General features: G+C 41.5%; 1 protein-coding gene across 3 annotated transcripts; it reads right to left on the reverse strand.

Annotated features, from left to right (window-relative positions):
• Positions 1-390: 390 nt before the first annotated feature.
• Positions 391-20,038, reverse strand: LOC137295439 (calmodulin-like). Of its 3 annotated transcripts, none has more exons than XM_067826811.1 (5): positions 19,685-20,038; positions 8,679-8,709; positions 4,132-4,275; positions 3,445-3,687; positions 391-821 (listed from the first exon to the last, which is right to left on the reverse strand). In XM_067826811.1, exons 1-5 carry the CDS (start codon positions 19,685-19,687, stop codon positions 793-795), a joined length of 450 nt encoding a protein of 149 aa, XP_067682912.1. In that variant the 5' UTR covers positions 19,688-20,038; the 3' UTR covers positions 391-792. The 3 variants fall into 3 exon arrangements, with proteins under 3 accessions (XP_067682912.1, XP_067682910.1, XP_067682909.1); XM_067826809.1 differs by lacking the exon at positions 19,685-20,038 and adding an exon at positions 14,165-14,491; XM_067826808.1 differs by lacking the exon at positions 19,685-20,038 and having other exon boundaries at positions 8,679-8,730.
• Between the last annotated feature and the right edge of the window lie 3,458 nt (positions 20,039-23,496).

Genomic DNA, 23,496 nt, shown 5'->3' on the forward strand with positions numbered 1-23,496 from the left:
TTCACCACGAGGCCAAACCATACCCAGGCTCAAGGAGGCACCCCTTGAAAGGTACAATCTAATCAGTACGTACACTTTTCTCGAACACCTGGTGTTACCTATGCATGCATTTTTTCATCCCTTCACATGGCTGAATTCCTTTGGTTTTGACGACATATAATATTAACTTTGTTAATTATAACGCTTCATCCAGAGGTATTCCAGCTACACCACAGCTGGTTTTAAAAATCCATTCTCAACGAGACAACTCAATAATAAACATCGATCAACGCCAGTGGAATGTCAACAACAAAGTCATCGAACCTCATCACCCAACTCATTTTGTAGGCCCAGGTTGCTGTGGGCTAATATTCTCGCCCCGATTCTGGGAAATACGAACATTACCAGCTGAATAATGAAAAGAGTTTATTACAGTATATGACAACAGGGAGAGATCGATGTAGAGTGATTAAATTCAAGAGTAGCAATGAAACATATCGATGTATAGAATTCGATACGAGAAAACGTTCAGTTGTACAGATGCATAGAGGCTTAACTAATGATATTTGTATAATTGAGAATCAGATTACGAAACAACGTAGAGGAGGGAAGATAAATAATCATTATCAAAATATACACACAAGAATGGGATATTTACAATGTAAAAGCATATTATTTTTTTTCGATAAATCAAGCATTCTTGATTGGTCAGATATCCATGACGTCATTGATGTCAATCATGACAGCTTGCAGACCGAGCACAGGGCGATGGACAATATTGCTGTACAGGTGGTCACGTGATACTGTAGCCTCTCACTTCGCTGTCATCATCTTTACGAATTCTGTGAAAAAATGAAAAATTGAGAATGTTGTAAATATCGAGACTGGCTGTTTGATGATCATAGAGAGAAATTTGGGTATACAGTACCCTTTGTCGTTCACCGCGAGTCAGTTCAAAGTGGGACGAGTTAATAAATAAGCATCCATGTGGGGAATCGATGCCCTGTCTCCAGGGTGACGCGCGAATGCTTTAACTGCGAGGCTACCTTACGTGGACGAAGGTTCCAAGTAAAACACAAAGGCGGGTATAGTATGGTATTTACACACCTATAAACCAAATCACTGCGATCTGAGATTCGAACCCACAATCGAGGGTTTCTGGAGTACCAAACAACTCTGCATAAGAATTGCTACTGGGCCAACGGTAACACATTTGGGCAAAGGCTCACTCTATACTGAACAGCAAAACAAACGCAAGTTTCGAAAAAAATTAATCTCCTAAAAGCAAGCGTTCAGGTCTCTTTCCTATTTATAAACAAGCAGAGTTGCGTTTCTTTTTCTGTCAGTACATATCTAGCTTTCTCAGCACACATTCTGACTTTCATAGGTTATGCTCATCGGAAACTACTGATTACATTGCATTCATTAAGCGTTGTATGTGAAACAATTGCTCGCCGACAAATGATTTATCACATGGGATGCCATTGATTATTACACCAATGTCATCCCTCACAGCCGAGCTGCTGCCCTATTGGATATTTCTACAGTACACGGGGTTATTGAGATGGCTTTGATCAATACATCAGCTGTATCCCATCGCAATGATTGTAGATGTTAACTGATGAAACCAGTAGTGTTTGTTACAAAGAGTCATAGCTGGGTGAATAGATTTGAGTGAGTGGTTGTACGTCTCTTTGATAATTATTCTTGTAATACATTGTATGGGGTTCTGTGGAAGTATAAGGAGGCAAACCTACTTCGGCAACCACCGGACCACATGTGTCCCATGTTGTGTAGCAAGACAATCAAGTGACTGATCATAGCATCTTGTGATGACACATGCATCAACCATGTCATGAAGCTTAAACACCCAAGTTGGTTGTTTGTAATTGGTTGCTTGATTTAGGTCATTGGTTTATGGCGTCGGTCTGTAAATAATCGAGTTTGGACCAGACAATCCTGTGATCAACAGCATGAACATCGATCTGCGCAGTTGGGATGCGATGACATGTGTCAACCAAGTCACGGAGCCTGACCACCTGATCCTGTTCGTCGCCTCATACAACAAGCACGGGTTACTGAAGTCCAGTTCTAGCCTGGATCTCAAGGGTTTAACCATCCAAACCCATGTGACCTTTCACAACATGTGCTGGTCATTGACCAATATCGAGCGGGATAAACATTGCTAAAACCATGAAAAGTAACACAGCTGGACCCACAGAACCCATTCATGATACTGGAACCATGAACAGGTACTGTAGACCATCGTCATATTAAAACACCATATACTTGTATGTATGTTTAATTTGTTCAACAGTGCTTTTGTGTAAATAAAGACACTATTCTAATTAACCATGCTGCATTTGAGACACATGAGCACATTTTTCCAATTACAGGGGCAATATGGTCAATGCCAAATGTGAAATCAATACTTTTAGCATTTTCCCAGGATTGTGTAAACCATAAATCGTGAACGATTGCCTCCACGACAGGACAATGCTCATGAAAACGGTAAAGGCCTATCTCAGTCCAGAACGGATGAATGTGTACGTGTCGTGAGCCGTCAATCAAATGTCACATTATCACATGATTGATAGAAATACACAAGTTGAACGGGTCCGACTGTTACGCGGTGCGAATAAGCAAACTCGGAATTTAATTAACGCAGCATAATTGCATACAATCACATCTCTGGACGCATGACCACTCCAACGTCGAGTGGGCCGACGGCGACATTAACAACAGCACCCTGGCTGAATCTAATGGTGTCTTGTTGGAGTTTGCAACAGACAGCTGTCTACCAATGTTTCGAGTGCATTACGTATGCTCATTGTTTAGCCAAAAAATATTGTGTCTGAGTCTGGAAAGGTAATCGATACACGGATGGAGCTACGAACTTGACAATAACGCGGAATTCAAGGCCACGGGAGACTCGTTGTCAGCTCGTGATGAATTGCCACTGTGAGGAGGACGATGATCTCACATCCCGCCGGAACCGAACTGATTTCATTTCCATCGACCAGTCATCCCAACGTCAAAAGCCAGTCTCCGTTTAACATCTATTCCATTGAGACAATCTTGGTTTAGGTTATGCAGCTATAGCTTGTCTGTTTTGATTTATTTATATGGGGGAATAGATAAATCGATGACGTCATCAAGTGCTCGTAACACTGATTACAGACTGCAATATTCGAGTTATATGTCTTCTCGGAAGAGCGAAAATTATCGACACTGGCCAACAATCCCGTGACTGACATCAGAAGCATCGATCTATGTAGCTGAAATATGACATACATCGACCAAGTCATTGACGATGACCAGAATTTCTCGGGCACAATACATGTATTTGCATGCATTGTTACAACGCCTACTTAGAAAGTGGACGCTTCGTTTCATTTCATATTTCTGTCAGTTCTATCTTTAAGTGTCTTTAAACTCCTCATATCAGTAATGAATTTTACGCACCTTCATAATTTACTTGTCCATCACCATCAATATCTGCTTCCCTGATCATTTCATCAACTTCCTCGTCCGTCAACTTCTCGCCCAAGTTTGTCATGACATGCCTCAACTCAGCTGCACTGATGAAACCGTTGCCGTCCTTGTCGAACACTCGGAATGCTTCTCTTAGTTCTTCTTCGGTATCCGTATCTTTCATCTTCCGCGCCATCATGGTGAGGAATTCTGGGAAATCTATTGTTCCGTTTCCTGTACAGCGATAAGAAGTTGACTATTTAGGCGCTGCAGAAGAGCGAGTGATTGAGTTTTACGAACTTACCAATATACCCGCAATATCGCGGTTGGGGACTCCAGACTCAAGACTTCCGACAAGCATAGTCGCCTTTTATGGCAAGCTTGGGTTGCTGAAGACCTATTCTACCCTGGGCCTTCACAACCACAGGTTTCAATAAATGCCAGTTTCAAGTTCACTCTAAGACTTCAGGGAACTTGACAACCCTGTCATTATCTCTGGGTAGATTTTATACTTCATTTATGATCAGGATCTGCTTGGGATGTTTACCCAGTAGGTAGGCGAAGAAGCCATTTATGAAATTCGTCAATTTTAGCAGTAATGTGGTCACAGATCCATATGCATTATACATTCAACTTCAACTTTGGTGCATAAAATGCGCCGTCGAGATGAATACGTACCATCAGCATCTACTTCGTTTATCATGTCTTGCAACTCTGCCTCTGTTGGGTTCTGACCCAGTGACCTCATGACGGTTCCCAACTCTTTGGTTGTGATGGTGCCATCGCCGTCTTTGTCGAAAAGGCTGAAGGCCTCTTTGAATTCTGTATAGACAGAACAATTGTCATGTGTATACCAAATACATAACCAGATTTTCAATTCACATTCAAAGCAGTTCGGTCATTTTCAGGTCATTTTACGGAGAAGGATGAAACAGGCAATAGCATAGTGTGGTACGTCAACTGATTGCTTGACTGACGTTCCTGAGCTTGATGAGTAAATAATGGAACATACGACTTAATGGATTAGAACACCACTATCGAGTGAGTTTTACGTTTAGCATTCGTGTGTGTGTGTGTGTGTGTGTGTGTGTGTGTGTGTGTGTGTGTGGAGAGAGAGAGAGAGAGAGAGAGAGAGAGAGAGAGAAGAAATGGGCTTCAGCTTGAGACGGTTTAAGTATCTACACAGGAAACGTTTTCTTCATTATCAGGGTGAATTGGCGCCATTCGCACACTCCAACAGCAGTAGGTCGTCACATCTTCCATTTAATGTATGAGATGAGATATGTATTCTGATAGCTTCTCAGAAACAGGTGGGCATACGTTTCAGAGGTTCATGATTTCTGATTGAGTTCAGTTTTACGCCGCTTTGAACAATATCCCAGCACGATCACGACGGGAGACATCAGACATGGGCTTCCCATGTGGGGAATCAAGCCCATATCCTCGGCGTGACGACGAACGCTCTAACCACAAGTCTACCAAAACGCCTCGTCTGATTTATGACGCAATGCACATTTATGTATCATCATGTCTCGCTTGGTACACACAACACCCCCCGAGAAAGCTTACTCTACAACAAGATAGAATTGTATCTTGTTACGCCAGGTTAATAAATATTTTATGACCTAAGTACATTTAGCATTCTGTATCTGGAGGAGCTCAGATCGATTCATCTCGCCGGCTTTTCTAACACAATATATCCAGATTCTACAGCTGACTTTGTGGCTACGCCTATGCATAATCAACACATCACACACACAAACACACACAAACACAAACACACACAACGTAATGATATTGATACAGAATGGTTTCACAAACTTCCGCACCTAATATCAAGTTATTTGTACAGGCAATTAATTTTCCTTGTTGATGAATTTAGTTCATAAACATTAAATTTTAACTAATATGATAGGGTGGTTACGGTTTGGATATTGCACGATAACACTATTCATATTTATTATTTATTATAACACAAATAAATTCCACCAAACGAAAGAAAAGGAAAGGCTGGCTTTATTATACCTCCCGCTCGCTCTTTCTGCAATGTTAAAACCCTAAAAGTTTAGATTTCCTGAAGATCTCCTATCTCAGTGGCTCCTTTTGAATTCCAAATGAATTATTTGTTTCTATCCAAATTACATACCTCCAGAGGCTAAGCGTTAGTCTACAACAGAGAAATATCATTACACGTATGCTCCTAAACATACATGAAAATAAGTCGTTGAACATGTGTTGGATTTTTGAAAAACAAATGTGTGTTGTGAGTAGTAAAGATTGGCCTCAATGCAGAAATGAAACTGTATGGTGTGAATATTACTCGGTATCATAGAGAAACCATCTAATTACACATGGCATATGGCCTGAAATGCAAACCATCCCATCCTAAACAATCACAATATTTATTGTTCCCGGCCCTGTCTGTTTACTCTGAATGAGTCCTCAAACATATTACATATTTGACATATTCTGTTTTCTCGGGTGACGACCAAACGCTTTAACCACGAGGCTACCCTACCGACCTAAACGTGGCAGAAGGTTCCAAGTGATACACGAAGGCGGGTATGGTATTTACACACCTATAAAACAAAATCGCTGCGATCTGAGATTCGAACTCACAATCAATGATTTCTGGAGTGCCAAACAGGCGCAACTCTGCAGAGCACCTGCTACTGGGCCACCGACAACCTTTTAGGCAAAGGCTCAGTCTATACTGAACAGCAAAAAAACCCCGCAAGTTTCTTCGAAAAAATGAAATCTCATGAAAGCAAACGTTCATATTTATGCCTTCTATTTAAAAACTTGACAAAAAGACAGTTGCGTTTGTTTCGCTGTTCAGTATATATAGAGTATATACAGAGCTCTCCGAAATGTTCAAGCGGCGACATGACAGTCCAGTTCTGGATTTGCATATTTAACTTTCAAGGCAGCCGGACTGATGACCCCAAAGGCTACAACTGGACCACCTGTTTCTCATCACTATCGCAACTGACACACGCCTTGGGTCCTGGAGACCTATTGGCAACACGCATCCTTCAGCACCATACATTAGGAAGAGCTGTTATTTGAGTGGGTGGCATAATCGAGATGGGAACAGACATGAGGGGTTTGGGGTGGGACTTACAAAGACTTTGGGGAGGACTGCCCATACCAAACCAACAAAGCGTATGCATGATCTTTCCCAGGTGTGTCTGCTAATTCTTCATGGTCTTTAAATGTCGATGCGATGTGACAATTTGAAAAACCACTCAGCTCTGCAGTACCAAGGCGCGACAACTGGTTCAGACATTCAAATGATGCAACTAGGTACATCTTGGGCTCTTACAGTCATCTAATGTTTTTCTTGTGAGTAGTCAGAAGATATTTGATCAAGACAAATCTTTCTTGACAGCATTATCAAAAACTCAAGATGTCAGACTGCCAATCACCCCGATGTAGTTTCTATATTCTGTTACAAAACCTCTGTCAGTACCCATTAGTGCATAGACATGAACAGACGTTTGTTATTACCTCAATCAGGAGTGACAACATATACATGAATTTATATTTGTTATTAGACCTCTTCTGCAGTGGGGACGCATGCTACGTTTGTTATTACACCTCTATGACTAGTACCTACTTGTGCCTTTACTTTTGTTATTACACCTTAATCAGTGGCACTTACACGTGCTTCTAAGTTTGTTATTGCACCTCAATCAGTGGTGCTTACATAACTGCATGTAAACCTGTTATTATACATGTGTGAGTTTAGTTTTAGGCCGTGCTCACCAATATTCCAGCTATATGGCGGCCTGTTAAGAGAGTCTGGACCAGGCAATCAAGTGATCAATAGCAGGAGTGTCGATCTATCGATTTGCGCAACTGGGAACCGATGACACGCGCAGCCAAGTCAGGGAGCCTGACCACCCGATCCTGTTAGTCGCCTCTTACGTCAAGCAAAGTCGCCTTTCATGGCAAGCACGAGTCGCTGAAGGCCTGTTCTAACCAGGACCTTCACGTGTCTGTTATTATACATAATCAATAGTGCTTACATATGAATATACGTTTGGTATTACACCTCAATCGACATTGCTTACATACGAATATACGTCTGGCATTACACTTTATCTATAGTGCTAATCTATGCGTTTGAGACTTATTTCATCTCCCTCCTTGGAACTTGCTCCCATCTTGCTCGAACTTAAAGTTCATAGCACACAACATGAATGATATAACTACACAGTCACAGCCTCATCTCAGTTTTAACGAGAAGCATGCCACCGTGTTTTACACCAGTATCAACAGCGGGTGCTTTTACCTGACTGCAAACTACAATGGCTTCATTCACAGAGCATGAAAGCAACGCCCTCACATTCCATAAAGCCGATTTAACATAGTACAAAGCCAACATGGCATTAATTATGCGACTTCCATGTACAGAACAATTACCAACGGCTTGATTGGCACCAATAAACCCCACAAAACAAGCCAGCGTGGTGTGAATAGCGTGTGACTGACTAATCAAACACACATCATAGTTTAATTACAGTGGCAGAATTACATTAGTCCGAGGAGGCTTGCGATATGAATTATGACCTCATTATTTATTGGTGTCTGACACGTTCATGTTGCTGCTTCCAATGGGATCAGTGGAATAAATTAAATCGGCCAGTAGCCGCTACAAAAAATATTTCCTTGCATTCCCACCATATCTTTGCCCTCTGTAAATACTTCGTGTCTGGTAATATTATCTACGCCTGTTTTCAACAATATTCCAAAAATGTTTCGGGATTATCACGGACAAATATGGTACCCATGTTTAGTTCATTGTTGCACATTGCACTATAGCTACATGAATGCGTTCTGTATATATTCAAATTTGGACTAGACAATCCAGTGATTGACATCATGCACATCTATCAAAGTGACCTGGACACGGTGCCATACACCATCGAGCATGACAAACCCTCTTACAAGAGGCATTTGGTTTCCTTGTACCCATGTGAATCGAACCCTCAATTCCTCGGCCCCTTCACGCATACATTATAATAGTGACCGAGTTTAGTTTAACTAATCCCGTCGCTTTTTAAGCAATATTCCAGCAGCATCACAGCTGGGGTGCACCACAAATTGGTTCGCCAATAGACTACACGGAGTCAAATAACGGTATCTCGTGGAACTAGAAAACACCGACAAACATTGACCCCAATGCGTTGCGAATTTATTACCAATGAGTATTTACTCACCAGCGATCTGTTCCTCTGTCAGCTGGTCTGCCTGTAATAAACAGAGGGACATGAGTCATTTGATCACAAACATTCAACAGGTGCAAGTGTCTACTTTCAATAGGTCAATATCTAGATGACATCTTACAAACGCATCCCTGGGTAACTAACAGCGACGTGGGTTCCGGTATGTAAACGGGCTCTAGTCAATAATGTAGGTTGCCAGGATACCAAGTAAACAGACACCGGAACAAGGTATAATAGGGTCAATAATAAATCGTTTTAGATTGATATTCATTGCAACCATAAGTGTAAAATCTGCTGATTTCAAACAAAGGTAAGTAGATTGAATTTCTCGCCCTTGAAATCTGCCATGTTCTTATTCCGGGTATGGAGATGATTAGAAATGGCAAGTCCATATTCGGTCAAAATTTAGTTATTCGGACATAACTGGTTGTCCTGAGATCGAAAAGTCGAGGAGTTAACCCAATGCGACATACATATTCCAACAATATAGACGTAAACTGGATACAGTTTTAGGAGTTTTAAAAACATAGAAGATGTATTATTATCAATGTATTATTACGCATTAGAGTTCTCTAAAGCAGCAAAACGTAATGACAAAACTGATGTACACGTTAGTATTGAGTTACTGCTGTGCGACTGCATTAAATTGTACCAGGAATATCCGGTTCAGATGAAATGGTTTAAAATTTAATGAGTGAGTTTAGTTTTACTTTTAGCAATATTTCAACAATACCACAGCTGGGAACACAGGTGAGGAATCGAAACAAGGATTTCGGCGTGACAAGCGAACGCTTCAACCATGAAGCTACTCCGCTGCCCCTCACATGACAGTACGAGGAATGGTACATACATCGTATATGAGGCGCTTATAGGGCCTAAGTAGGTTATATATCACAGAAACAATGGCCATTAAAGGGAAATTACATCACTTGTGACCGAAATGTCAATAATAATTGGCATAGTTGGCACTTTTATTGCAATGAGAAAGCTTGAACACTGTGCACTATGCTGACCTTGCTATGATTCACAGAAATAATATTATAATCTGCACTGATGTTGATTAACGCCGTAGTTTTCGAGGCGGCTGCGGCTGCTAAATAATCGAGTCTGGACCAGACAAACCGATGACGGAGACTGAACAATGATACGCCGCGGATATTTTGTTCTATCCGAATAATATCCAATCAAGAACCAATATGTACATCGTTTTCCTCCTTTACTGCTCCGCTAGTAATTGACATATTATCAAATAATAAACCTCGAGTACTGTTTGTAGACTGGAACAAATGGCCCTTGTACAAAGTGACCGAATTCTGTATGTCACATTCCTCGGAGCCGTTCAAATTATCATCCATCCAATTTCGTGAGAGTGGACTAATTGAAACTTATCCGCGAACATTATTTTATCTACAGAACGATGAGTGAGTGAGTGAGTGAGTGAGTTGGGTTTTACGCCTCTTTAAGCATCATTCAAGCAATATCAGGACGGGGTACACCAGAAATGGGTCTTCACACATTGTACCCATGTTGTGAATCGAACTCGCATCTTCGGCGTGACGAGCCGAACACCTTAACCACTAGGATACCCCACCGTCCCATAGAATGATGAGACTAGTGAACGTATAGGTGGACTTATCTGGGTAGAGCTGCGTGCATTGACTCCATCGGAGTCATATGGTCTCCGGATGCAATCCTGTTGTTTGAAAATCATAAAAACCTGCACCACTTCAAATTCAGCTGAGGCGTCGTGAAATAGAGTGAGTGAGTGAGTGAGTTTACTTTTGCCCCGCATTCAGCAATATTCCAGCTATATGGCGGCGGTCTGTAAATAATCGAGTCTGGACCAGACAATCCAGTATTCAACAACATGGGCATCGATCTGCGCAACTGGGAACCGATGACATGTGTCAACCAAGTCAGCGAGCCTGACCACCCGATCCCGTTAGACGCCTCTTACGATAAGCCTATTCGCCTTTTATGGCAAGCATGGGTTGCTGAAAGCCTATTCTACCCCGGACCTTCACGGGTCGAAATAGTAAAATATTGGAAAGGGTTAAAATGGACTCAAATATTATTAGCACAGTGCCTTCTTATGCTGTTGAATTATCCAAAACACACCACGGCGTTGGCTAGACTTTACACATTGTAACCCTGTTGGGACATGAACCAGGACAGTCGAGTTAACAAGCAAACGCTTTAACAACTCTACTATACCATTTCATTATGCTCGAGACATGGCGCCTAAACCTCCACGCCAAACATGTTACGGACAAGTTTATATGAAGAAAAATCTGTCTTATCACATTGTGATCACTTAATCAATTATTTCACAGCGATAAATATCCATGTCACAGACATTACATTCCGCTGCTCGGATGACACTGTTTATCGACATACAGAACTGTCAACGAAATTTTGATTTACTAATGTTCCATTTACCACGGGAAGCAATCCTTTGCTGGTAAGAGTATATGACCTCTTTACTATAACGACTATACTGCACGGCTTAAGGAACGCAACTCTGTTTTTGTCACGTTTATAGATAGAAGACGTATACATGAACGCTAACTTTGATGAGATGTCATATTTTTTCGGAACTTGCGCGTATCCTCTGCTGTTCAGTGTATAATGAACACGATTCAGTGATATAACTAGTGTTTTGTTGCCAAGACTAAATCTAAAATCCCAGAGTCCACACAGTCCCCGAAAGTCAGACTTGTCTCCTATGGTCAGAGGACATTTGCCTACACTGCAGCACTGCACAGGAATTCTCTATCAGCTGATGTCAAATGTGCCGAGTCACTGAACTCTTTCAAGTCCCTTCTCAAAACCCATTACTTCTCCATAGCCTTCTCTTAGACATTTTCTTCCCTTTTAACTCCAACTATTTCTAATCCCCTGTATACATTGAGCATAAATTTGACTATGGGCAGTCACAAATCTCGGGGAGCGCTGCGCACAAACAAAACAAACCAGGGTAGTTTTCATCTTACTCTTACAAGGCAGATTTAGAGAACTTCATGCTTGTCGAGACTAATAAATTATTCCCAAGCAGAGAAAAAACTGAATGTTAGTCCTGGTTGACTTGAAGACTGTGGGTTTATATTCTGAACCAGTTCTCAGTGTTTAACATTGCTGCATCCTGTTAATAGACATGAAAATGACCGTCAGAAAGTGATACCTTTCACCTTGTGTTAGCAGGACTAGCCACAAACTTCGAGGACTAGTTGAATAAGATTTACCCAACAAAACTGAACGCATTAAGGCAGCAAGGGTCCTTGGAGAGACCACTTGGACTGCTCAGCCTGACTCAAAGCTGGGGGCACTTGACAACAGTGGAACGCCGTTGTAAGTAGCTTTAGATAATCTCGGTTGAACTTGAAGTCTCGATTGTGCTCGAACAGCTGAATGATAAATACTAAAGGGTGATTAAAGAATCAGATGAGTGATCACCAAGTCGGCCTCCAAGGTGTGTATATATGCCTTCGCTTGATAAGCAGGTAGGGTGCTAACGAAGCCGATTACCAACGCTAGGAATAATCAACAAAGACCTGTTGACGACTGTTTCCTTTGCTAGATATAACAGTTTAGTAGCTAGGAGTTACCAGTAGCTATGGTGTCGCTATTACCTAACTCAAATGCTGAAGACTGTCGCCAGGATGTCATACTTTGCAGTTTGAATATCTGTATCCTTCACATTAAATAAACAGTGAGAAATGTATCGGTTAAAACAAGGCGTCGCAAGTGTTAAAACTTGTATCCATGGAAACGGGAATTATTCTCTTTGAACAAACGAGGTTTAGAAGATAGCACAACTAACAACAGCTAGTAATGTACAATTCACGTCAAATAAAAATAGCGGATTCGTGATTTCAATAAAGATGGTTTAAACAAATGCAGTTTTTAGAGGAGTTTTAGACAGGAAAACAACAAACATTTCTCTATCACTCTCCGCATTGAACTGGGTCTCGTCTCCAAGGGCTATTTTCGGTTGATGTTACCAACCGCATTCTTATGCGCCTCAGCAAGTCATAGCTGAGTGAACCAGTAGTGAGTAATTTGAAGACCTGTAATATATACGTAGGCCTCTCATTGAGATAGAGTTGCGGAGCATGTTTGTATAAATTACATTTGAGATCCACCGTGTCCCCGACACTTTTCCGTGCTTGGATACAAACGTTTATACCTCACTACAGCTTACAGTATGTATGTGATATACAGAGCAACAGAGATATGTAACCAAGGTAAACGATGTACTCACCATGCCGTACTTTATGTTTTTGAAAATAGATGTTTTTTCTTAGCAATTCCAATGGGTTTCGAGGCTGGGTAGCCTAGTGGTTAATGCGTTCGCTCGTCACGCCATAGACTCGGGTTCGATCGCCCACATGAGCACAACGTGTGAAGCCAATATCTGTCCCCCGTCGTGATATTGCTGGAATATCTATGAAAGCGGCGTAAAACTCAACTCACTCACTCCAAGGTTTTGAGGAGACAGTGATAATAAGGATAAAAACTACTGCTTGTTACAGAAAACGAAAGCAAAGTTACCATGGCTTTTCACACGTATTATCAGTTATATTTGAAGTTATAGGGTCGTTTTAACAAAAATTCTACCAGCAAGAACTATTGCCTGGTTCCAATACATGCCTTCATGGGAGTAGTATAAACTTCGTTCAGTTACATTTGTTTATTAGAATACACACATTATTTATTGATTCCCTTCAGTCAACAGTTCTTATATTACAATGCATACACGTTTGAATGCTATTTGTTACAGCTTGATGCTCAATGTTACTGTAAACTGACTGTAAACAATCGATCAGAAAGACCATTGATTAACCTGCACCGTTACAATGTCAGGGTAGGAGGACACAAAGAGAGTATGTTTTATGCCGCTTTTAGCATTGTTCCAGCACTATCACGGCGTAGGACACCAGAAATGAGCTTCACAAATCGTATGCATGCGGAGAATCGAACACGGGCCTTCGGCGTTTTAAATGAGCGAACGCTTTAACCATCATCTCCATCGCAAAGGTTATTAATGCACGGAGGGAGAAATGAAGACGTGCATCCAGATAATAACACTAGTGTTACTATTCGCCATTCCGAACGGCCCGTTTAACAAGGAAAATAAGCGCCACTAATTGATGAAAATTACAGCCATCACACAGAATAATAACTCAAAGCTGCCAAATACTCATGTTTCGTTGATTCGACTTCTGGAATCAACCAGTTCTCAAGAGCATCCAATACAGAAAAATATACATTTCATGGTCTTAGACGAAATATACTCATGGAAACGAACAAGGGAACACATGAAAGTAAAGTGTTCCTTTATCCTCTTTCAGGTTTCTTCACAAGGTATGCACTGCACCGTGGGTGAAAATCTGAGAACTTGTGCCTTCAGGCATTCCCTTATTTCTTTCCATGAGTATACATACATATGACTGGAAGGATATTGCGAAGACACTGCTTACCAACATGTTGAGATGACGATGCAGTACAAGAGGGAACAATGGCCGTGTGACCCTCTCTCGGGTAGCCTTTTATATCTGTGATGATGTAATGATCCTCCAAAGCTAACCTGGTATATTGAATATCATACGATTGGATGCCCGTTCTCATAGACGATGTTGCTTAATGTTGTGTATATGGTGATGGCGGTTACGTCACGGGGACGCCAGGGAGCACGTGCTGCCTCGGGACTGCCTCAGCCAGTGTGTCCGTAGTTGCGGTCGCTATTGGCAGCTGAATTGATGGTTTACATCCAGAGGGGGTCTCGCGGCACTTAAGTGGTCGACTTTAATTTGAACATGTTTGGTTCACTCGAATTACATATTTATAGCTCGTTTCAAGTAATCCTACCAATCTGCTTCACTTGCCAACTGTTTAATAGCTATGGAAACGTTATAATTCATTCAACAAAACACGACAAACTACATTTATGATCAACATAGATCAACCCGCACTATATTTCTCATATCCTGTCCATATCATTCTACAGGTAACTGCTAATTCACCCAAAGAGTATTTACACAAATCCAAAGGGTTTTCTGCATGAAGAAATCGCGGCATTAAAATATTTCACGAGCAATACAACATGCAATTTTTTTCAGAGTGTGCATTAATTAGCAATATAAACGTGACATGACATCAAATTACAATCCACCATTTCACACGCTGTAGGATAGGTTAGTTTGAATCACCGGATCCTCTTAGCCTACGAAATAACCTACTGCAGGGGACACCACACGTGGAAATGGATATGGAATATGACACTTGCGTTAACTCACATTTTGTCCGGATACATGAATCCCTGGATATCTGAATTCCGTCGTTACCCCTTCCTCCGATTCAACATATATCATGATTAACATTCTTAGAGCATTTTGGCAGTATTGGATTTCTGGATAGCACTTTATGTGGCATGTACTTCGTTTCATCGCCCGATAGGCGATTTTCACGAATATCTGGGGTCCGAATTAGAGGGGTTTCACTCTATGGGTGTAAGCGAGAGTGAGCATGGTTAAAAGAGGCTTTAAGCAATATTCCAGTAGCATCACGGCGGGAAACAGCAGAAATGGGCTTCATACATTGCACCCATGTGGGAAATCGAACCCGGGTCTTCGGCGTGACGAGCGGACTCTTTATCCACTAGACTATCCCGCCACCCCTCCATTGTAAGAGTGTGGTATGGGAGCAGTCTTCTTCAAATCACCATGAGCTCAAGAGTTTATACATGTCATGTCTGTCAAGTGAATGTCTTCTACTGAATTATAACCGGGGACATTGAGACTTTCTTATCGTTCTATATGTGATGAAACCATAAAATAATTATTAGGCAAGGGCTATATATCTTATATCTGCTGTTTATCGCCTTTATATACCTCTGCAAAATATTTCAAAGTATAGTGGAAACTATTCCGACAGGTCCACAAATACTCTAATCACTTACTGCACATAGCTTTAACTGACTTCAGTGCCATGTGAATATGAAATCTGTATAGAAATAGCCAATTTGTATTGTTTACAGCGGCCAGTAGTCTTCTCAAAGGGCAGCCAGTGGAGGAAGGTTCAATGGAAAGATGAAAGAAAAAAGGCCTCAGAAAAGCCTAAAGGTGGAACAGGTATATTCGGAATGTCAATGTCTGTCTGCTTGTCGTAAACATGTCACTGTGATATTTTGGCTCTGGGGTGTATATTCAGCCAATAGCATTGACTTTTACGCATTCTGTTCCCCTGATGCTACAATAAGACCATGAGAGTTTAGTTTTACGAAGCATTTAGCAACATTCAATCACTATCACGGCGGGGTACGCCAAAAGGAGCTTCACGCGTTGTACCCCTGGAATCGAACCCAGGACTTCGGCGTGACCAGCGAACGCTTTAAGCATTAGGTTACTCCCATCATAATTTAGAGAATAAATGGGAGGTGAAAAAAGAATCCCTTTCAAGATTGGAATGACTTGGCCCAATCGCTCCAAGCCTGATAATATGAAGCGAGGAGACCATGTATTTGTTGCGTGGATACGTGCGCTACATAAAAAAAACATCCAATGATATAACAGATATTTAATTTGCAAAAATAACTTATTCTGGGACAAAATGTGTGCCGAGTTTTAGAAATGCTATGGTACATTGGGAAAAAACCCCGATTTCCATGCTTACGAACAGCACATATTCGAAATTGTGTGCTAGCCCGAATCTATAGTTCACAGTTTTACAAAAGATCTGACGATGAAAAAATGAAAATACATGTTCATGAACCTTTCATATGTGAATGCAAGGGTGTAAGTTCTTTTTACAATGTTTTAAAGTATTTGAGTTTTAAGGTGTGCACTTGACCATTGTGTGTACACTACAGTCACAACATAGACCCACTAAAAATGACATACATAATTTTTTATTATCCCTTCTTGTACCCTAAAGCATAAAGTGTATAACAATTTTCAGACATATCTTTTCTGCCAATTACCGTCAGTGTTTCTAGTCAGAATGCCACCTATGACAGATGTCATATCCTTTGGCCTTTTGGTAGAAGATAAACGATATCATCCTGATTAAGCGGTATAAATATATCATGAGCCGTTTTGTCGACGCTATCTGTCAGGTTAAGCTGGCAACCGAACATGGCAACATGGCAACATGCCACATACTCTCGCTGCTGCACAACGGTGGGGAATTCGTTCTTATTGGGCGTGCTCGATTAGGTGGTCCGATCGTGACCACGCTTGTCCATCCGAACTGATGTGTGGGAGCTTGACCACGTGTCGGGTATAACACGGGTGACAGAAAATCAGCTCACTGACCGTATTTGTGAATATTTCGTACTTTGGCACTCTGTTGTTAGAAGGGACATTAAACAAGTAGTGTTTAAGGTTTCCATAGAGACGACACCAAATAAAAGTCTCAAGGTCAACGGCTGGACATCCCATATCAAATTAAAACCCTTAATGGCTACAAGATCAAGTCCCAAACTATTCCCAAGTAGACATAAAATGACAATGAATGAACTTGCATTAGCAAGTATGTTCTTGTAAATTGTTTCGCCTCTGCCACGACTGCTGAACCTTTAAAGCGTAATGAGCTCATTTGACAACCAGCAAAATACAGGTTAACCTATTCAAGTTACATTAACATTCTGTGACATGCGTGTACAAAGACAAATGACCTGCTTGAATCGTCCTCCTACCTGTATTAGATATCGTATGGAGTAAGACGAAATGTCATCAAATACTTAAAGGAAATATTTGGAAAATCTACCTATGCACTGATCCTTCGCAAGGGCAGTTTAAATTTCAACTCAGCAGATAGCATATCTATGTTTGGTAAATCAGATAGGTTGGGAATGAATCAGAGCGTAATAGGCTACACACAACACAAGATAACATCCTCTTCCAAATGTGACCACAATGTAATTAAAATGTACGTGGATTTCTATTCATTTTTCAGAAGACGACTAAATTACTTTCCATTTCGTTATTTGAATTATACATAAAATATGTCAAATTGGACTAAATCAGTGGTACGGAATATGCTGACAGTGGTCTTTTAAATATTCTGTTCCCTTAATTGAATGGTTGATAAAAACAACGTGATACTAATACAACTGACAACAACTACGTCTGCCTGTATACAGAGGACTTATTATGTGACGTAACTAGAACGTGTCACGGTAAAAAACATTATCTTATTACCTATATTGTACAGGTCATGATTAGAGACAAAATTATGACAAAAGGCTTCTGTATTTCAGCTATATCGAAGGATGTGTGTGTAGGGGGTGGGGGTATGTTTTTTCGCCCTTGAGCCTTTGAAGCAATATTCCAGTAATATTACGGTGGAGGCCACCAAAATTGGGTTTCACACATTGGGTAAGTAGGGGGAATAGAACCCGGGTCTTCGGCGTGAGAAGCGAACGCTTTAACCACTAGGCTACACCATCGCTATGAAATCTTGGACGTGTCGAGTGAGCGCTTTAACTATGAGGCCTCCATTCTACCCGTATGATGTAACAATCAACCGTCGCTGTAGCTTAAGTATTCGGAGATTCATCTCGATCTTTGGAGTGTTACAGCTGACCGTACAATTGTACAATTGACCGTAATCACTCGCGGATCGTCACGAGCAGTTGCAATTCGGCTACCTTGATGAAACCTGCGGCAGCTGTCACGTGAACAATAGCTTTTCAACCTGATCTGCATCACTTGCTCGAAGTATATACAATACCGGGGAAAATATGCTTACAGCAAGGCCCAAGCATCATCGATTTCCTATACCGTACAACAATTTAGCTTACAGATGCGTCGAGATGGTACGTGTTCCTTTGAAATGGGCTATAAACGTATTCTGATGTTTCAGATTCGCTTTCATGTCGAGCTTTGAATCGGCCCGTATCAAATTTAACCGTGACCACAGGCGGATAGACATGGGGTATAGTAACCTGAGTTAGGACCTTGATATTCATTACGGTAGGGATAAATAACTGTGTCTCGCCATGACGGTCACAGTAATTGGAAATAGGGGGTTAGCTTGAGTCGAACTTTGGATAACTCGAAGTGTTTACAAGGCAAATTCAACCTCGACACAACGAGTTTGGCTAACTTCACACTACCACGCATATTCGGTATGTAGACTATTTTAACGTGTCATCGGTATTTGTAAAGCCAGTGGAGATTATTTGAAGCAGAAAGCACTCATTGTGACGCCGTATCTTAAAAAAATGCATATTCAAGTATGCACGTCAACTAAAACCTACGCCTCTAAACATTTTCATTTCATGATTCAAAACAGACATTCAAGAGGAATACCATAAATGCATTCACGATCACAAACGAATTAATCACCTTGTTAATATCTGTTCACATGGATACGTGAAATATTTAAAACAGAAACAATTCATAGAAATTCCCTTTGAACCACATCCCATATACTTGAGGTTTTGATATGCATGCGTCGGTTTAATACTAATGTCGGCCTGACTGACTAGCCCAGTGTCAAATAGTTCTGCTCACCGATATATGTTTTACACGTCCTTTGTTCTGGATTTGGGTTATACGTTCATGGCATGCATAGTAAGTAAATTATGAAGATTGATTTACGAGGTTGGTGGGCAGAATGAATGACGGTTGCGCGAACAGCAGGGGGTCAGCGAGTGAACGGCGCACACATGTGTGCAAATTATTCTATTTATAGATCGGTTGGATGTACGGCAATTATGTTATGAAACATGGTGAAATAGGATATGTTACTCTTTCGGAATGTAATGACCGGATATCTGAGCGCTCGTTGCCGTTGTGATCCAACTCGTCAATTATTTTGAGCTGGCCTGCTCCCTCTCATGCTGAGCGTGTGGGACACTTGTTGAACACAGTACTGCACTTCTGAGCACAGCCAGAAATTACTGATTCCCCGGCGCGTTATACAACGAAATGTTCCACATAGTCGAACGGAGCAACTTTTGCATCGTACAAAACTAACTGTGATAAATGACTTACCATTTCAGTGCTTGTCAGCGCGAGTTTTCCGAGCCGAGCGTGTGTCGTCTGCGACCGAGTTTCTGTCGTCTGTGACTCGTTTTCACCGCCGCAGTGATATTACTCCGCTCGTTCACGAGATCTCGATCACCGGAGTAGTTCGATCCGAATGACTGAAATCACTTTTTCCCAACGGAATGGTGTTTGTTTTGCGGTAGAGGTACAGTGGGCTTGTGGTCAGCTGTTCTCTCGACTGCCCTTTTAGAGTCTTCTTCTTCAATAGTTTAATCCGCTGTACTTACTGTGCGAATATTCGTCGTGACTACAGTGCCGCATTACGTAACCGGCTTATGCAGTAAACAACTCGTGCTGTGACAGGACTGGTGGTCCATGCTTAGAGCAGTGAAGCAGTTAATCACCCCGCAAAGCAATAAAGGGTTCATCTAGCTTGATTGAAAGTATGGTTCATAAACAAGAAGCCGACTTACTCCTGCCCTGGGATTATGATTCGTGTTAAATCTCCACCAGCAAACAGTCAATAGCGGTAGTTGGTGATATATGTAGTAAATTTAGTGAGTTACCGTATCTAGGGATTAGGATAATCGGAATTACTTAGTACAGATCTTTGGTTGTTGCAGTTGTTTAACGCCGCACTCAGCAATTAATATTGCGATTATATGGCGGAGCTAGGTCTGTAAATAATTGAGTCTGGACCAGACTATTCAGTGATCAACACCATGACATGTGCCAGCTGAGTCGCCGAGTCTGACCCGAACCTGACCGAACCAGTCAGTCACTTTTTTACGACAAGGATGGTTTGCTGAAAACCATTTCCGCCCACCACGGACTATTACAGATCTACTCCGGTTGTTCCATCACGATGTTTGAAAACCCGAAGTGATGTGTGTCTTGGGTGAACACTTGGGTAAAGTGACCACCTAAATTCTCTCTCTCTCTCTCTCTGGAAACGATGTTCAGTCCGCAGCCATTTAACTGGAATGTTGCCGAGTGCATCCTTCAACAACCTAACGTGATAATCGTTGTTGATTCTATATTTACGACGACGTGTTACCAGACTGACCACTGACTACTTACTACAGCCAATACACCGTAAACGTGTTTCATGAAGTTGGTTAAAAGTTGACATACTAGTAACATTAATCTGTTGTGAGTCGAATCTAACAACGCTGTTAGCAGTATCACAATGGTCCCATGTGAGACATCAAGAGTGTTCGGCGAGACGAGGAAACACTTTCACTAAATATTTAAATTAAGGCCGACTCTCTCTCTCTCTCTCTCTCTCTCTCTCTCTCTCTCTCTCTCTCTCCATCCGGACACGATGTTCAGGTATCCACGATTAAGCGTTTGCAAGAGGCAGCTACCAGTTTCGGATGGTCAGGGTTGCCAGCTTGTGTGCGTGCACATATGCATAGTCCCTTTGGGAGATCGCATTTGCAATAAATGTAACAGTTATGTGGTTGAGGACGAAATTCATTCCTTGGCATGCTGTATTTTTTACATTCGGATAAGGACAAGACTTATGGAACGCTGTCAAGGCGGTATACCCTTCTTTTACCCAGTACACCCCTGTTGATCAGGTTACGCTCATTATGCAATATAGCCAGCTTATTAAACAACTAGTCGCTTTACTTCCATGTTTAGAGGCCGTCAGTTTACAAAGTAATCCGTACCTCTTCATGATCTAACCTCATCTTGTTGTCTTATTTTTAACTTTGTGGTTTTATTTCACATTCCCAGTAATATTACACTATCTTAATAGTTGTTATTAATTCACTGTTTAATTTTAACGTAATATAGCATCTCATAGACTCTATTGGCCGGATTTCATTGTGTGTGTTGCCTAGTAGGAGATTTACGGTATCTATAATTGTGTTGTATGTAAACCGTGTAAAGAAACCGTTGTTATGGACATGTCTTGGTGAGTAGAAACGTCAACAAGAAGCTTCTCACTTGAACTTCTCTCCACCTCTTCTCACAAACCTGCACTCACAGACAGGAGTTAAACCTATTCAGGACACGCAGAGCGTGGGGTAAAACTACGTCGTCCAACACGTACTGGGGCCAGGGGGAAAACCTTTGCGCTTTCTATTTCTCTTGGATTAAATTTGTAGACGGCCTATGAAATAAGTGGACACTCAGTGGTATATATGCAGGCACGTGTGGGGGTACTTGTAAACACGTTATGAAAATTTGTAGACGCCAGCATTGGGGTATAAAAACTCATGCCCATGGAGTGACTTCAAGACTTATGATGTCAGTTGTGGGGGTAACAGCTATAACTCATGATCATCTGTATTCGGAAAGCGGGCCTCGTGATCAAAATAATACACACCCGTTTTAGGAAAGCGAGACTCGTGATCAAAACTATATACACTTGTGTGGTAATAACAAGACCCATGATACACACCCGTATGGAGATGTCCAGATTCACGATCAAAATTATACACGCCGTATTTGATTATCGAGGCCCATGATCAAATATATGCACACCTTATGGGAATAACGAGGCCCGAGATGAACATTATACCCGCTGTATGCAGATAGTCAGATTCATGATCAAATATATACTGCCCTGTAGTGCGATAACAAGTCATGATCAAATATATACCCGCTTGTGGTGGTATAACAAGACTCATGATCAAATATATACGCGTCTGTATAGTGCGATAACAAGACTAATGGTCAAATATATACACGCCTGTAGTGGGATAGCAAGACTCATGGTCAAATATATGCTCGCCTGTAGTGGGATAGCAAGACTCATGGTCAAATATATACTCGCCTGTAGTGGGATAACAAGACTCATGGTCAAATATATGCTCGCCTGTAGTGGGATAGCAAGACTCATGGTCAAATATATGCTCGCCTGTAGTGGGATAACAAGACTCATGGTCAAATATATACTCGTCTGTAGTGGGATAACAAGACTCATGGTCAAATATATACTCGCCTGTAGTGGGATAACAAGACTCATGGTCAAATATATGCTCGCCTGTAGTGGGATAGCAAGACCCGTGGTCAAATATATACTCGCCTGTAGTTGGATAACAAGACTCATGGTCAAATATATACTCGCCTGTAGTGGGATAACAAGACTCATGGTCAAATATATGCTCGCCTGTAGTGGGATAACAAGACTCATGGTCAAATATATGCTCGTCTGTAGTGGGATAACAAGACTCATGGTCAAATATATGCTCGCCTGTAGTGGGATAGCAAGACTCATGGTCAAATATATGCTCGCCTGTAGTGGGATAACAAGACTCGTGGTCAAATATATACTCGCCTGTAGTGGGATAACAAGACTCATGATGGAATATATTCATGCCCACGTAATCGGCATACGTGCAAATGTAGACTGAAGTACGAAAGAAAGTACACATGTGTTTGGGCATTAGCTTGTAAAATGATTTCGTTGTTGATAAACAAATATAGGGCCTCCTCACCTGACAGTTCTGCTCGAAGATGCCATGCGGCATGCTGGCATGTCAACGAGGGTTTTTACAAGAGACGTGTGTCATTCATCAGTTATTAGCCGGTTGGCCAGGAACCACCAGCAAATGAAACTAATCACTTTTAGGACCTGGAAATCGTCTCAAGAGTCACAAGACTTCATACCTCAAACGGAAACAAGAGTCTCATTTACAAATCCTGACGATGACCTACTTTTCACCCGACCCGAACTTTCTCGTGTAACTCACTCACTCGACCATTTCGGTGTTTCTCCAGATTTAGTTTTCTGCTTTAAGACAGCTGCAAGTATTCGACAGAGAAACGTTGCTTGGTAACAGCTAAAGTGCGTTGCCTGGTTG

This window comes from Haliotis asinina, chromosome 8, assembly GCF_037392515.1.
Source record: "Haliotis asinina isolate JCU_RB_2024 chromosome 8, JCU_Hal_asi_v2, whole genome shotgun sequence".
In the NCBI taxonomy this organism is placed as follows: Eukaryota; Metazoa; Mollusca; class Gastropoda; order Lepetellida; family Haliotidae; genus Haliotis; species Haliotis asinina.